Below are 17,142 nucleotides of genomic sequence, written 5' to 3'. Positions count from 1 at the left end.
TGATTATTATAATTTTTATGTTTTACATTCTGTTAAAAGTACATAAAATTTTGAAAAGTAAAAGTTTAGTTTTTGCTTTCCTTCTGTTTAAAAGTTTCATTTTTAACACCATCTGTGTCAGACTGTTTTAGAAATTAGCTGAAAAAGTCAAATTTTTTATTTCACTTTTTGATGTTCTACACCTGTATGTTAATGAAGCAAAAGATATTTTACAATCTGTTATTATATTTTTACACACTATATTCAAAACATACATGTAACATATATAGACTTATATATGATATGTAACACAAATGCTTTACTCCAGTGTTTACAACACAGAATAAATCTAATGGAAATTATCACAGAAAACATTTACAATACCATTAAACAAGCACTGATATGATAATATACAAATAAATTTGGCCAAATAATTAAAAATAGAATGAAAAATGGTTTGCCTGAATTACTTGGACAAATACTCTTTGAAGCATTGAGAGAATCCAAGTAAATCATGGAAGGGGTTGACAGAAAGTGTTTGAAATATTAGAATCTCTCTTCAACAAACATATATAACAGTTTATCATATGGTGATGTAAGTACATCTAATTTAAGCACCTTAAAATGTTTAACATTTCATAGTTTTATATACATTGTTACATTTCGTGTACTGAAATTTAATAATTAATTCCTATGACTTACTATGAATGCTGCTAAGTTATCAGATACATCTTGTCCACTAAGACTACATTCTTGCACAATTTCCTTTATGATGTTTTTTATCACACTTATAGCTGCCTCATTTGTTGTCATTATTTAAATTTTACAATGCCTAAAAGAAAACAACAAATAAATAATGATTAAGAACAGAAACTCATCTACAAAAGCATCTACAACTATAAAATAAATTATTATTTTATAATGAAAGAAATATAATGTTGAAGTATTTTTTTGGATTGTAAGGCTTTTCTCACTCAGCACATCAAAGATCCTATCAAGGAAAAAGCTAATTTAGATAAACACTCAAATTCAAATTACCTTTAACATTTTTATAGAAAGCTATTACATTGACAAGACTTCAGACCCTAAATAAATAAAAATCTATATATATAATTTTTATATCTTGAAATGTGTTTGGTAACTATTCTAAATAGAACTGTCAATGAAACTTGATACACCTTTATTCCACACAGTTCTATCAAAGTAATTAAAAAGAAATACAAGCCTTCTAAAATTATTTTTACCAATTTAAAGTATTTTCTAAAATGTAATAAAAAGAGGAATCTAGCAAGGAATGAATTAAAACCCTCTAGCTTCCAAGATGAATTCCTCTTTAGATTGGAGGATGCCAAAATTTTTTTGTTCTTAAATCAAGATAGTTATAGTTTAAGCAGAGCAGAACCAAAAAAGTCTTTTGACTCAAAAACATAAAATATAACTTGAAGAGTGTTTATGATTAGGTTAAGAGCAAAAGAAACAATGATAACAATGGCTCTTTCAGAAATTTGAAAGGGATTCTAATTATGATGTAGGAAACATACATGTAGCTAAGTCACTGAACCTTTTTAAAATAATGTTTTTCACTGATCAGTAAGATGAAATTTTTAATCCCATCATTTTTTTAAATATGATTTGTTCTTAAATGTTATACATGTTAAAAAAAATGTTGGGAAACACTTTGAGAAACAAGAAATTGGCCCTAAAGAAATTTTTCAGAAAAACCTTGAAAAACTTTAGTAAAAACTGTAAAAGGGTTTTTAATCTTTTTTTTTTAAGGTCTCTGGGCATTTGTTAACTATATATTGAAATCCACTGGATGCAATTTATACAATGTTGTTGTTTTTCTGATGAAGACATCCTGGTTTGCAACAAGTATCTTAATTCTAAGAAAGCCATTGGTAGGATTTGACATCACAATTGATACTAAATGGAAAATGGAATTTACATTCTTAAACAGAAAGTGATAAATAGGTATTATTTTCAATTCACAGAATATGATAATAATTTGAAAATATCCTTGCAGAGAAAAAATTTTTAATTCACTGATGGCAAATTGAGGTGGGTGAAAGAAAGTATGGAAAAAAAAAAAACATCTTTCCTACTTTCTTCCAGAAAACATCAAATCAGCCAAATACCACCTGGATTATGCAACACACCTTCAACATTAAGGATAGAGTTTTATCCAAATTAAAAAAGTCTGAATGTTTATCTTGATGCAATCAGAACAAAGATAATTTCAAATGTGAATACTTCCATTGTCTATGAAAGTTATTTCTAAAAACCATTTTTGAATAGTTTCAGTGATTTGATTTTATACGAAAAAATTATTCTTTGTTTACATAAAATCATAAAGATATTTCAACTGAATTATTATATTATTAACAATTGCTAAAATTCAATTTGAATGTACTAACTTTTAGGCAGAAATTAGCAGTGTGTGTTTTTTAATAGTTTCTGTCAATTTGTTTTCCAACTCTGTCCATTCTTTTAGTATTGCATTAAACAGTCATACCTGCTTTAGCTGTCATTATTCAAACATGGTTTATTATTACAGGAGTTCATTCTGTAGCAGTATTTACTAGTTAAATTTTTAAGTTGTTGGGGTTTAACCAATCTTAAACACAAGATACAATTACAGGTAGGAGTAAGAAGCTTTTCATGGCATGGTTCAGGTTAACATTATGTTTACTGAAATGTGATACCAATGTTGCACAATATGAAAATGTAGTTTGTAATTTCATTTGCTACTACACTGTAATTGAAACCATCCACTTATCTTTGTAATGGCCATGTTACATTTAGACTTGTAAGCTCTTACTGTTTGCTTTAATAAATTTTGAGGAAATTCCAAATTACATAAAGTATGAAAAAAAAATTGAAATATCAAATAGATTATTCCCATAAAAATAGTAAAATGTAGCACAACCAAAGAGGTACAATTTTTTTAAACTATTCATGCACCACATTGTTTGTAAGTTCATGACTTTATTGGTTTTAGGATCCATAATAACATGAGTTACAGAAAATAAAGACATCATTCAATTTTTGTTACTTGTTTACAGTGAGTGCTATAACAAGTAAAACACAACATAATTTGATCCCTTGCACATCTGCCTATAAGACGTGTAAGCCAACAGCCTTGAGCTAACACCCATCTAAAATTCACATTTAATATTACCCGTGTTAATACATGATGGCATCATCATGAAACAAAAGTTCTCCAATGAAAGAAGAGTGACAAAACTTCCTTGTATAGTAGGCACTTGCTCTCAAAATAACTTCATCCTTAGATGAGACAAGAAAAAAGAACAACAGAAGTAGGGAAGGTGTAAAGAAGTATTTATCAAAAATACACTTTCAGGTAAGGAAAATGTTAACTTTCAAGACAATACTTCACCTTCACACACATAGCAGCTAGAATTCCATAATGAAATGGTGAATAAGCCAGTGCAAAGATTAAACATAGAAGAGCTTCCTTCAAAAGGTGCCCAAAAGAAAGTTCATGGAGTATGACATCAAGAGGCAGCAGCACCACAGAGACAAACCTGTGGAGACTGCACCTTGTATCTACCAGAATAAACTTTTTTCCAGAAGAAAAATGAGAAAACAAAAGAACTCCAAGTGCCACAAGGGTGGGCAGAATATTTTATATGATCAATTGAATACCTGCAAAATGTGACTGTCAGACTAAGAAGTGTTGTGTAGGTAGGGTATGATCTGAATGTAGCATGTCTGTCTTATCTAAACTCAACTGGACAAACTGAGACAAGAATGATGAACCTATCCTGATGCAAAAGATGGGCACATCTAGCTGTTTTATGGGTGAAGTGCACTACATAGATAGTGTAACTACTGCCCTACTTTCAACTATACTGCACTGTACACAATCAGTAAAGAATTCTCCAAAGCACACCACTATATCAGCTAGAAAATGGTTTGTGGCAAGGGTCTCTCACACTCCACTTCAAAAGAAGAAACATTGTGCCTGCCAGAAAGAGTTTTTTTTTACTGGAGACAATGCAATAAGCACCTTTGAAACTCTATATTTAAAGGCCAGCAAGAGTGAGCCCAAGAGATGGGCAGTCACTTCCATGGTGCAAGCTTTTTTCATAATAGTCTGGTTATACCAGAGCGGATACTTTGAGTGCTTTTCATTACCCCCAGCCCAATGTGGATTTTGAGAAGGCAACACCAGCAACCTGACAAAATCCTGTAAAACTGATGAGGGTAATTAAAAAGAAAAAGGACACACCTTGCATATGGGTTGAAGCAGTATATTCATTAGGAGTAGAAATCCTGCAAGAGATGAAACAGTCAAATGATGAAAAGCAAACATATGCAGCTTTGTCCACATGTCAGCCTAAAGGATCTCATCTAAGGATTGGTAAAAATACAATACAAAAGAGTGAAACAGGTAATGAATTTCCTGCAACAAAGTGTGAAAAATCCTGACTAGCCTATCCACAAGAAGAAGGAGGAAATGGGACCATCTGACAAACTATGAAAAGTTTGAGCTGACAAAGTAATGTCATCATTCAACAGGGATGCCTCTGTAAAAAAACGGAAATCTGGTCAAGGGAGTGGCAAGTATGAATATAGTAGACAAATGCCCCATGACTCAACTGAAAATGTAAGAAGCAGACATAATGACAAAAGGAAAAGTGCTGAACGTAAAGAATTGATTCAAATGGACAAAACAGAATATGTCTCAATAACAAGGCAATTGGAATATGTAAAGGAAACATCCAATATGTCATCTTTGGTCATCCATAGATCAAGCAAAAAGTTCCACCAGAGGGAAAGTAAAACTCCATCACAAACCATGGAAAAACAAGAAACTAGCTGAAATATGAAAGACTGATAAGTGGATGCCAGTCTCTTATCTTCTTAGGAACTACAAAAAAATGAAAGCAGTATATTGGACTAGGGATAAATATCTTCTCAATGGCATTCTTAGCCAAAAAATGCAAGACTGCATTCACAAGATGCTGAAGATAAATGGGATGAGAGCAAGGAAAGGTAACATGAAAAAGAAAGAGAAAAGGAACAGTTTGGTCTGAATTTTGCACAAAGCTACATAAGGGTTACATGTACTAGCCATCCCTTACATAGCACTGAAAAACTAGAGGGAAGGCAGCTAGTAATCACCACCAACTACCAACTTTTAGACTACTCTTTTACCAATGAAGTGGGAATGACCATCACATTATAATGTCCAGCTAAAAGGGCGAGCATGTTTGGTGGAATGAAGATTCAAACCTATGACCCTCAGGTTGTGAGTTGAGCACCCTAACCACTTGGCCATGCTAAGCCAGGAGAGAAGAGAAGTGAAGAAATATGCCATGGGTGAGAACCCAAATAATCCATTTGTAAACAAAAAAACAAAGGTTAGCATGTGAAACAGATGGTCACCTACTGGATCAGACCTGACAGAATAGTCACTGAAAAGACAAGCAACAATCCTAACACCAGGATGTCGAAGGATAGGGAAAAACAGTGATTTGGAAGCTACAATGAGAAGAGGAGACATGGACTGAGCAGGCTTAGAAACAGGAACAGAAGTGTAAGGTTGAGAAAGACAGGAAACCAAGAAATACAATGAGGATTGATGCTAAGCCACCTCAGTTCAGGTCAGGAACTTCCACCCACCTCAAAGATATTTTAGCTATGGAAAGGAGTCTGGTGATGATCAAAGAAATGAATGAGACAGAATAACATTAGTTAGATGAGAATCTCTAACAAGTCCAAACAACAAAAGTATCAAGTAAAAAGAGATAGAGTAGTAGTATGGTCTAAAGCTGTAAAATGAAAACAAACCTCTCCAGAAAACCATTCCAAAGCACAATGAAATTACTCAAATATATGGTTATGGAACATGAGGTAACATTGGAGGGTGGTAAGAAAGAGATGAAAACATGAAAGTTGGCACTAAAAAGCAAAATAAAATCTTATAGGTCTAGTTTCAGTCTTATTTTAAATCTCTTCTTTAATAATTTCATGTACTGAATAAAATAAATTCAAGACCAAAACAGTTGTAACAAAAAACATCATTAATAATTCTGTAAGCAACTGTGAACTGAGTGGCAATAAGTAGTAAAAGTTATAAAAATCATTTCTCAGTTGATGAAGATGTTGGTAACAAAATTCAAATAAAAAAATTGACAACAAAAGTTATAGTAATACCAATGTAAAACTAAAAATAGATTTGTCAAGAAATGAAGAAACAGAATGATTTGCAATACCAAAAGTTAATATTTTCCTACACCAAAAAGGTATTTTCAATAATACTTACCTCTCTTACACTTTTGCTATATCATGAGGAAAGTTTTTCTCCTCTTCCCATCTTAGCATTGATACAAATCTATCAGGATACAACAAAACAGAAGTGGAATGGTATATAGTCTTGTGAACATAAAATTCAAAGACATCCAAATATCAATACCCACTGGCCAATAAAAGAATAAAATAAGTTTTAAGCTAAAGGTGATATAGGGAACATGATGCAAAAGGTTCGAAGGGTAGGCTAGATAAGGCAATAAGAACCACCAAAATATCCAAATTAGAAACCTGGATAGGATCTCATGAATGGATAATCCAAAAATATTTCAAAAGCAAAGATAAAAACCATGGATTCATAATTTTCATATATTCTAGAAAAATGAAAAGTAGCTAACAAAGCTACTGCCTTACACCAAGAAATGGATGAATTGTTCAAATAACTATGTGAGAAATCAAAAAATACATGGCATAGTGGAATGAGAACAATTAAAACCTCATCTGAAAGACCACTGATGATAAGTAATAATTTCTGTTGATAAACATCCAACAAATGCTGAATGGACTTGATTAATGAAGATGTCACCTGAAAGTTGTGTAATGGACCACATAAAAGCCAGACATAAAGTCAAGGAATGGTGACTGAGGAATGTCTGACTGAGGCTAACAGAAAATGGATGACCAAAAAAGAAATGGAAGAGGTTGGCATTTCTGATAATAATAAGAGAGCAGAAATGAAGGCCAGCCAAGCCAATATAGCAGCACCAGAAGAACTCAAAAGGATAAACAAGTCCAAGAATCTTGGGCAACAAATAAGTTGGAAAGAATGTATAAAGACCCATCCAATCCTTCCAGTGATTGTCAAAAGCATCAGTCTGAAGCATCACAAAAAGAGAAAGATCCTATGACAAATTGTGAATAAAGCATCTATTCCATGAGAACTCTGATCAGCCAATAAATTCATAATAGCTGGAACGTGACAATCAAGGAGAAAACTCTGATGACTGTGGGCTCAAAAGAGAAGATTCAATGTCTAAAAACAGAGAGACCTGGAAGTATGTGCCCCCTTGCTTGGAAATGTAGAAGATGACACTGGAATTGTCCAAATAATGCACTACAACCTTCCTTTGCAACAATTTGAAAATACAAGACATAGCTCATTCAACTGTGAGAAGCTTTAAAACACTGAAGTAGAAAGAAAGATTCCTCCTCTGTTCCAAGACCCTGGAGTTCCATATCCCCTACACAAGCTCCTCCACCCCTGAAAGAAAGCATCTAAAAATCTGCAAAAATATGTATCTCTGGATGTGTGGGCATGAGAGGAACACCTATTCTCATGTTCAACCACTAGCCAAAATTAAGTAGGTTTGAAGTTGATAGGTTCACCACACAATTTAGCCCTTCTGTATAGATGTTTTGTAGGTCCATTGGTCCCATGATGACCACTCAAAGGAACGCATGTGGACACAACCCAAAGGAATGAGTGATTTCAAGGATGTCTACACTTCCAAATGAAATAGAACTGCTTGCACTGGTGGAGACAATTATATTAGAAAGAAGGTCAATTCTATGGTTTGAAAGCACAGAGAAAATGTTAGGTTCAAATAAGATGTAAATTGAAAAATACCCCTAAATGGATGAGGTACTGTGTGGGAGTAGGAAGAGACTTCCTTTTGATGAGAAACTCTGCTCAAGAAAGAAGCTTTGGATAAAAAGAGCTCAAATGTGAAGCTCTGCCAAGTGGCAAAAAGAAGCCAATCAACCATATAATGGTGAGTGTGAATGCCCAATGAGTAAAGATGACATGAAAAGAATCTGACTATCCAGCAAAACACATTTGGGGCAGATGTGTAGCCAAACAGAAAAGTGCAAAAATAAGAAACCTGTCTCTCAAGCACAAAATACAAATAATGATGTGAAGACTCCATAACTGCAATATAAAGATAGTTATTGCACAACATCAAATTTTATCAGCCATAAATTGGGTGACAAATACCACCAGAGAGAAAGAAATAACTCTTTGTTAAATTGAGGAGGCAGGTAGAAAGGGGCAAGACCAGAAAGATCAATGGCAAACTAACTGCACATCTTCTTTGGTACTACAAACAAACAATCCTAAAAACCATATAAAAAAGGAGTTAAGACTCTCTATGACCTCTTTGTGCAGAAGATTCTGAACAGCTTGTACCTAACAACTGTATATAAGATGATCATTGTGGAGAAGAAAGACAGCCAATATGACAAATAACAGAGGAAACATGAAATGAAGGTCCAATCCACTTGTAAGAACCTGAATGGCCTACTTAACAATGGTGAAGATCTCCCATACAGACAGGAACCATCATAGAGTGGTCATCAATGTTGTTGTCATTTCTCCACAAGAGCAAAGAATACCTGCAAATAAGAGAAATCTCCTTTATGTTCTGAAAGAATATGGAGCCAGTACCAGAGTGGGTAATCCCAAATGGGAAATGCAGGAAACCATCCAGTAGAAGACTGGGAAAGGCAAGAGGCCTGTATCAAACAAGAAAGGTGGAGATGTGCCATACAAACCTGAGATTCCATGAAGTCAAGGATATCTGCAAAAATAGAATGTCTGAGAAAAGTACTTTTTCTATGATCTCCGAGGCATAAAGAAGGCCAGGGATAGTGCAAAATTCAGAAAATGGGGCCCCATAATGATAAGAAAACTCATAAGTAGATTATAAAGCACAGACTTGGAGTTCTTTTCATGTGTGGGGCCAATGGCTATTATACATCACAAGGTTAAGGAAGATTATGAGATGGAAGACAAAGGTGGATACAGATAAGATAAGGTTGCTTTGAGAGAGTGAAGAAGAAAGTGCTGGGTTTATAAAAGTGTACAGTTAATAATACACTAGGATTAAAAAGACAGATTAAGTGAGAAATGCAGTTCCAGTCTCTCATGTAGCTAAGCTTCTGCCCACTTACAACATAGAAGAAAATGATCAAGAGGTGCACACAGTGTTTGTTTTTGAATTTTGTGCAAAGCTACATGAGGACTATCTGCACTAGCCACTCCTAAATTATCAGTGTAAGACTAGAGGAAAAGCACCTAGTCATCACCACCCATTGCAAACTCTTGGACTTCTCTTTTTCCAATGAATAGTGGAATTGACCTTCACTTTATAATGCCCCCACAACTGAAAGGGCAAGCATGTTTAATCTGATGATGATTTGAACCCATAACCCTCAGATTATGAGTCGAGAGCCCAAACCACCTGGCCTACACACAGTGAGGAACTTTCTTCTTAAATATATTTACAGTTTATTGTAGCAGGTAATATACAAAGACTAGGACTATAGCTTGTTTGCAAGTGCCAAAGATTTTTTTTTCTAGTGCATATAAGAGCAAACGATGATTTAAACTGTAATTAAAGAGCTACTTAGGAAAACAAAAAAGAACTTAAGATGTTTACGGATAAAAACAGATCTTGTATCCTTTTGTAGTGCTCCCTTAGGCTTTTGTGGCAATAAATTACTAAGTGGAATTTAAGGTTTAATTGAAAATTAGCAAGCATACTATAGTATTCACCAGTGTAAAAACTTCCATCAGAACAAACAAGTAGGGCTCACTAAACAAGGTTTCTCAAATATCATGTTAAACAGGATAGGTTTGTGTCTTTCTGAGCTCTTTACTGAGTTTGTTAACAAGAAAGAACAATACACAAAATGTACAAAATAATAATCTTTATTAAGCCATATACAGTCAAAAACCAAACACAAAAAACAATCAAAACTGTGAGACCAATAGAGATAATGTGAAGAATATTCCTCATTAGTTCGTTCTCATAATTTCAGTGGGAACTTGAGTGAAAATGTACAGAACCTCTATGTTTTACAAAATCATAAATTCCACTCTTAAACTTCTGCAAAGTGTTAGCTCCCATCATTAGTTTAATGATCCTGTTAGAAAAATAAAACTGCCTTTATTATTTCATGAAAAAATTATTTTTTGGATATAAATCACCTCAAAAACAATTGGTTATAATTTTTATTTTCTTCACAATGTTTGAAGCAAATACTATTTTTCAAGCTAGAAACAAACCTGTCAGTTCATAACAAACTACTGCAAAACATATCAAAAGAAGTTCATTTCAGTATGTCCAACAGTATTCTGTCATTAACTGAAACACTATTTCTAGTTTGAAAAAGTTTGCTCAATGTGTCACCAAAGAAACAGAAAATAAAACTGATAATTGTGAAAGTTATTTACTACTAGAAGTTTAATTTATTTATCACCTATGTATTTTTCTGGATTTTATTTGTTTTGTTTTTTTACATTTACTATTACATCTTCTTTCTTGGAATTACTTATGTAGTTTTTCTACCTTTTATATTGTGGGTGATTGACCTGGTCTAAGGACAAAAATACTATCTTGATGGTTTGCCAGTTCTTTTCAGTGAGATCACAGTTAATTCAAGCAAATATACTAATTATAAATAACTGGTGTTAAAAATAATTAAATAAATAATATTTCATTAATTCTTACCTTAAATCTAGTTTCTGAATGGCATAACATGCATTAGAATCTAAATAAATAACAGTTGAGGGATAACAAGGGTTGTACTATTCATTTAATGAAACACAAATCTGCTAATATTCAGCTCCAACAGACTATCAGTTTTTTTATGTAACACTTAATCTAAGGCCTTCAAAAAATCCAGTTAAGCTGAGTAAGTCCTTTACTCTCATAAACATAAGCAGCAACATCTTTATAAAAAGTTGAAACATTTGTAAAAAAGAATTTTCCCAGTGTGAAAATACATTTACCAATATGCTTACTTTATAATGCAGAAAATAAAAACCTTTGACAAATGGCTGTAGACTTCTATTTCAATTTTGTCTTTTAAAGTTTACAAAAAAAAAAATGTATAGCAGAAATTTAGTGAAATGTTGTAGACATATAAGGAACCTAAAAACTGAAAATATACTTGAAGTTCGCAGCCTGGTGATATCCCTCTTCAAATCATATTTATATATCTAACTTTTATTTTTAACAGTAATAAAGATTAAAAAATACTTTACACTGTTAATGTTAGGTACATAATCTACCAACCCTAAAATTTAATCGATGTCTGCCATTCAGACACAGTATGTATATAAAGATTTCGAATTCAACATTTACTGACTTAGCAATATTTACAAAAAGTGGGAGATATAAATTTCAAGGAGATGAATAAGTTATAATATTCATTAATTGCTACTACAATGGCAATCGAGAAGGAAAGGAGCAGCAGTGAATCAACAGTTACAAAATTATTACCCAATATAAGAACAGTTAACGTGTGCTAAATAGAAACTGATTTAGTAACAGTAACGATACGTATTAATATACCTAAATTTAAAAATAAAGGTTTACTTAACTTTCTGAGCCTTTTCGATTTTTATTGCCACTGTCTTTACAGTATTATACATTAAGCCTTTATAAATTTTAGTATTTTTTTCATCATATACACACTTCCAATTTCATATAAACTATATTTTTGATGGCTAATAACAAAAATGATAATAATATAAATATTAAAAGTTTAGTGTATTTCCGTGTTAAACGGGGGAAATAAGATTAATTTAAACCTACAAATTCTTGCGTAAAATTAACTTACTATCAATCACTACCAAACTGTTGGTATTTGAGCGTATGATTCCATTACTTTTTCACGTGCTATACATACTTTCCGCATTCTCCAATTTGAATGTAATTTTAATCTTCAACTGTCATCTTACGAAATAAATTTTATTTCATTCCTTACAGATGTTTTATTTTAATGAATATATTATTATTTACATGCGTAAAATAAACTCCAGAAAGAAGTATCACCTGAGAGTCCAATCACAGAAAAGTGTTTAAAAATTAGAAATTATGCAATTTGTGTCAGTATACATTACACTGTCATGTTTTAATTACAACAGCGTATTTTTAAAATGCCTGAACTTCAGGAACTAAACGAGGTTGGAACACAACTTGTAATGTATATTACTAATTAAGGCCTGGCATGGCCAAGCGCGTAAGGTGTGCGACTCGTAATCCGAGGGTCGCGGGTTCGCGCCCGCGTCGCGCTAAACATGCTCGCCCTCCCAGCCGTGGGGGCGTATAAAGTGACGGTCAATCCCACTATTCGTTGGTAAAGGAGTAGCCCAAGAGTTGGCAGTGGTTGGTGATGACTAGCTGGCTTCCCTCTAGTCTTACACTGCTAAATTAGGGACGGCTAGCACAGATAGCCCTCGAGTAGCTTTGTGCGAAATTCTAAAAAAAACAAAAACAAAACAAGTATTACTAATTTATAGAAGAACATAATCGGAAAAGAACAAAGAGTAACTCAATCTCATATTACCATACATACCATCACTGTACGACAGTAAGCATGTATACAATCGTGTGAAAAAGTTAGGACACCCTATGAAAGCCTGTGCATTTTTGGATATATAGATAATTAATCTCAATTTCAACAATACTGAGAGATTATAGGAATATAATAACTAAACAATTAAAACTGAAGAAAAGACTTTTCAAGATCTTCTGTAAATGTAATTCTACAAAAATGCATATTCTAACTGAGGTATGTAATGATTAAATAAATGTTATGAAAGCAACTTATGTACAGGTGACTTTCTAGATGTCGATCCTTCTTAATTGCTTTGCATGCTGTTGTCTGTTACACATGGAAGACTTTTGCCACTAACTTATATCTTTGGAGTATCTCACCTGTTACGAGATACTTCACTTTGCTTACCACAGCTATGGTATGACTTGTTGCCAATCTCTTTGAGAATAGTCTTGGTACCCTAAGTTGATTCATATACTATTTCTTTCCAGTGTCATTAAGTACATGTTAAATATTAATAATGAACAGATATCCTGGATAAAACCCTATTAATTCAGTAGGAGTAACTTAAAAATCCAGATCTAGCTTAGCAGCAACTTCATATGCAGGAAACTAAAATTCGAACATCACAAACCTGTCAATGTAAAATGGTTGTATGCAATTTCTGGTAATTGTATAGGCAATTAAAAGAATATGATAGTGTATTGTCACTTTTATTTATGCTAGTACTTTGGTGATGGTAGAGGTTCCAAGATCTTTGAAACAGGTTCTTTATTCTCTGAATGTTCGATAATATACGGATTCGAGAACATCAGGGAAGGTACACAGTTTAGACAATCTATAAAAATACTGTTTTTCGCTTGCATTCTTGTTAGTATGCTGAAAGATGATGTCCACAGAATAATCTAGATATATATATATATATATAAATTCTCAACATAATATATTACTGAATTCCTTCTAATTACAAGTAATGATAACAGATACATGCCTTTAATCATTTATTACTTACCAAATGGACCGAAATTTATCCCCTTAATAACACTTAATATGCCCTTAGCCCTGTCTCAGCCCACATCTCTCACAGGAAAAGGCCTACATGTGCATGCGACCATGATGTCAGTGAATGCCATGGAATATGACAAGTTAAAAATGGCCTTACTGAAATGCTATGAACTATTCGGAGAATATTTTCATCTGAAGTTCAGAGAAAATAAACATGAAACTATAATTATGTTGTGGTACTTTTACTGTGATACTTCACAAGATAGACTGACATGCCCAAGTGTGACAATAGTTCTGAAGGACTGGCAGAGCTATTAATATGTGAATAGTTCGTGAGAATGTGCGCAACTAAGATGTCACTTAAAGGAGAGAGCACCGAAAGATGATCAAGCTGACAGAACAGTATATAAAAGCACAAGGAAGGAGAATAACAGGGTAATCCAAGAATATCTGATTAAGTCTAAACCAGTAGCGGTTTACCAGGAGCAGAAGTATACCGATGGTAAAAGAAGGTTAACAGACAAATGACAGAAGAGATGTTATATTTGCTATAGAATAGGGTACAAAGCAAAGAAGTGCAAGTCTATCACCAACTAGCAGCAGCAGAAATCTCAACATTAAACAGCCAGAATTACTTACAAAGATAGCAGTGTTAAAAACAAGGAAAGTGCTATCACAATGACTACTGCTGTCAGAAGAAACAGAATCAAGAAAACATGTCGGATTTACCATAAGAAGGAAGTGACGTTTCCGTAACTAATCAGTGTATGATTAATGGTCTGCTGAAGTTTGACAGTGGATCAACGGAGCCAGTAACGATAAAAGCTTATTATAAATATTGAGATGTGCCAACAAATCACAACATGCCATTAGAAGAAAACTTTATTATGGATAAAACAAAAAGTCCTCTAAGAGTGCAGTAGTGACGCAGTGAGAACTAGTTTAGTATCTGATAGCCGGATGACAAGCAAGATGTAACCAAGTATTTTAATTGACGGGAGAGTAAAAAAATTTCTCATGGAAAAAATTAAGGTAGATAGTTTCATATTATGTAGCAGACCTTGAAGCCACGTGTATCAAAGCAATATACGACTTGGTGATTGGAAACATACCCGGATGTAAAAAATTTGGAGGAATTCTACAGAAATAAGACAAACGTATCACCTACAGTCATCACTAGAGCTCAAGGAAAGAAGATAAAGCAAGGCATCAAGACATTACAATTACTAAAGAGTTAATCCAGAAATTAGGTTTATGGAAATGGAAGAAGACACAGAAGAAAGACTGTTCTCTGTAAAAACTTCAAGAAAATGAAGCATAATACAAAATAATTGTTTTGGTTTGTTTTGAATTTCACGGTTACGCGAGAGCTATCTACGATAGCCGTCCCTAATTTAGCAGTGTATGACTAGAGGAAAGACAGCTAGTCATCACCACACGCCGCCAACTATTGTGATTGACCGTTACATTATAAAACCCACACGACTGAAAGGTGAGCATATTTGGTGTGATGGGAATTCAAACCCGCAACCCTCGAATTACGAGTCGAGTGCCTTAACCACCTGGCCATGCTGGGCCGTCAATACAAAATGAAAAAAAGGCTTACAAAACAAAGGATGATAAAGAAATATACAACTGGATGTACCGAAACAGTTTTGCTGGTAAAACTAAACTTATCAAAAGCAATAAGATGTACTTATATAACACACCCAACATCCAAATCTTAACCTAAATTATGACCTTACTCAAAACGAGTTTATCTATTTAGGCAGATGTCATAGATATGCACATGACCTGAAGTACTCTGCTTGTGGTTTTAATGGAGCGCGAGATTTGTTTTATATAATTTGTACCACATTGAAATGGATTACTATATATACTTTGCATTCATTTCGTCAGTAGAGGTTTTTCGTGTAGGTTAGCAAAGCATCTGTCTTAAGAGAAGGTTTGCAGTTTTACATCAATGTTTAAGTTACCGAAAAAGCCGATAATTACATTGGAAATTTTATGCATAAAAATGCAATTTTTCATTAAACCTAATAGTTCTAATACGTTAGGGATAAACCTTTTAGATAGTGCTATATTCTTTAAATATTTTGTTTCAATTTGCTATTCTCTTTGTGGGCAAACATTTGTGTAACATGGTTTATCTAGGTAAAGCAAGAGGATATTTTTTCCGGCAAGTGATGATTAGATATCTCGTGTGCAGAATAAGCTTCATGTATGCTGTGGTAGTCAATTTCCTGTTTCCTCGTTTTACTTGGTTTGGTTTGAATTTCGCGCAAAACTACACGAGGGCTATCTGCGCTAGCCGTCCCTAAAAAATGAAGAACATCCTATCAGACACGAACAAATTTAAACCAATACACACAAATCCAACAAAGACACACGAGACGCAACTGAACAAATTACTACTAAAAATGAAAAAAGCCAACACAATTTCACAAACACTTTATTCTTACCTAAGTAAAACCGACTCACGCACACCACAAATATACGGCATCCCCAAACCTCATAAACCAGATTGTCCATTACGACCAACAATGTCCACATATGAATCGTTTAATTACAATCTTGGTAAATACATAGCATGGGCATTCTCCAAATATGTAACATCAGCCAGCGCATTCATCAAAGACTCTTTTAATTTCAAGTCTAATCTAAATCAACTTAATCATAAAGCCTTAATGGCCAGTTTCGATGTCATATCCCTCTTTACAGAAGTTTCAACCACTGAAGCCTGCAAGGTAGCCTTAGAACTCTATATCCGAGACCCTAACCCAACTATAGACATTCCCAGCAATCAATTAGCAACCCTCATTGAATTCACAACGATAAAGACAAACTTGATGTTTGACAACCTCAACTATATACAAACAAATGGCCTAAGCATGGGCAACCCAGTATCACCAGTTCTAGCCAATATTTTTATGACACAAGTTGAAACACAAGCAATTAACACAGCATTACATCCACCACTATACTGGTACAGATATGTAGATGACACGGTTGCGGGATTCAAATCTACAGAACACATACATAATTTTTCAATCATATTAACTCTATACATCCCAACATTAACTTCACATGTGAACAGGAAGAAAGCAATCAAATATCATTTCTTAACCTCAAAATTACAAGAACCGACACACAATTAAAACAGAAATCCACCGAAAAATCACCCATACTGGACTATACATTCCTTGGGACTCAGCACATGAAACAAAACATAAACTCAACATACTAAGAAACCAAATAAATACAGCCAAAAAACTATGCTCACCAGATAAAATTAACGATGAATTAGACAAAATAAAACAATACTTCATCAACATCAATAAGTTTCCTCCACGAACTGTAGAAAACATTATACGCACACACCTAGACAGAAAGCAAAATCAACCAACAAAAGTAAATATATCTCACGAATCAAAAAATCACGAAACCATATACTGCTGCATACCATATATTCCTGACATCAGCAGACAAATAACCAACATTTGGCAAAAACTAGTAACAAAATATGACATTCCA

The 17,142-nt window shown here is 33.6% G+C and overlaps 1 protein-coding gene across 5 annotated transcripts in view; it reads right to left on the bottom strand.

Moving 5' to 3' along the window:
• LOC143257484 (cilia- and flagella-associated protein 206) overlaps positions 1-12,168 on the bottom strand; it is a 93,067-nt gene extending 80,899 nt beyond the window's left edge. The window contains exons 1-2 of one of the 5 annotated variants that reach the window (XM_076516237.1): positions 11,884-12,168; positions 682-811 (exon numbers count right to left, since the gene is read on the bottom strand). In XM_076516237.1, the coding sequence (XP_076372352.1) occupies positions 682-792 (111 nt within the window). In that variant the 5' untranslated portion in view covers positions 793-811; positions 11,884-12,168. Of the gene's footprint in view, positions 1-681; positions 812-11,883 lie in introns of those variants that run through there. The other 4 variants (XM_076516235.1, XM_076516238.1, XM_076516240.1 and 1 more) reach the window with 4 other exon arrangements.
• Positions 12,169-17,142: the final 4,974 nt, after the last annotated feature.

The sequence above is a fragment of the Tachypleus tridentatus genome, chromosome 7 (assembly GCF_004210375.1).
Source record: "Tachypleus tridentatus isolate NWPU-2018 chromosome 7, ASM421037v1, whole genome shotgun sequence".
NCBI lineage: Eukaryota > Metazoa > Arthropoda > Merostomata > Xiphosura > Limulidae > Tachypleus > Tachypleus tridentatus.
The sequence above is the reverse complement of the archived record's forward strand: the minus strand, read 5'-3'. Positions and strand labels throughout refer to the sequence as shown.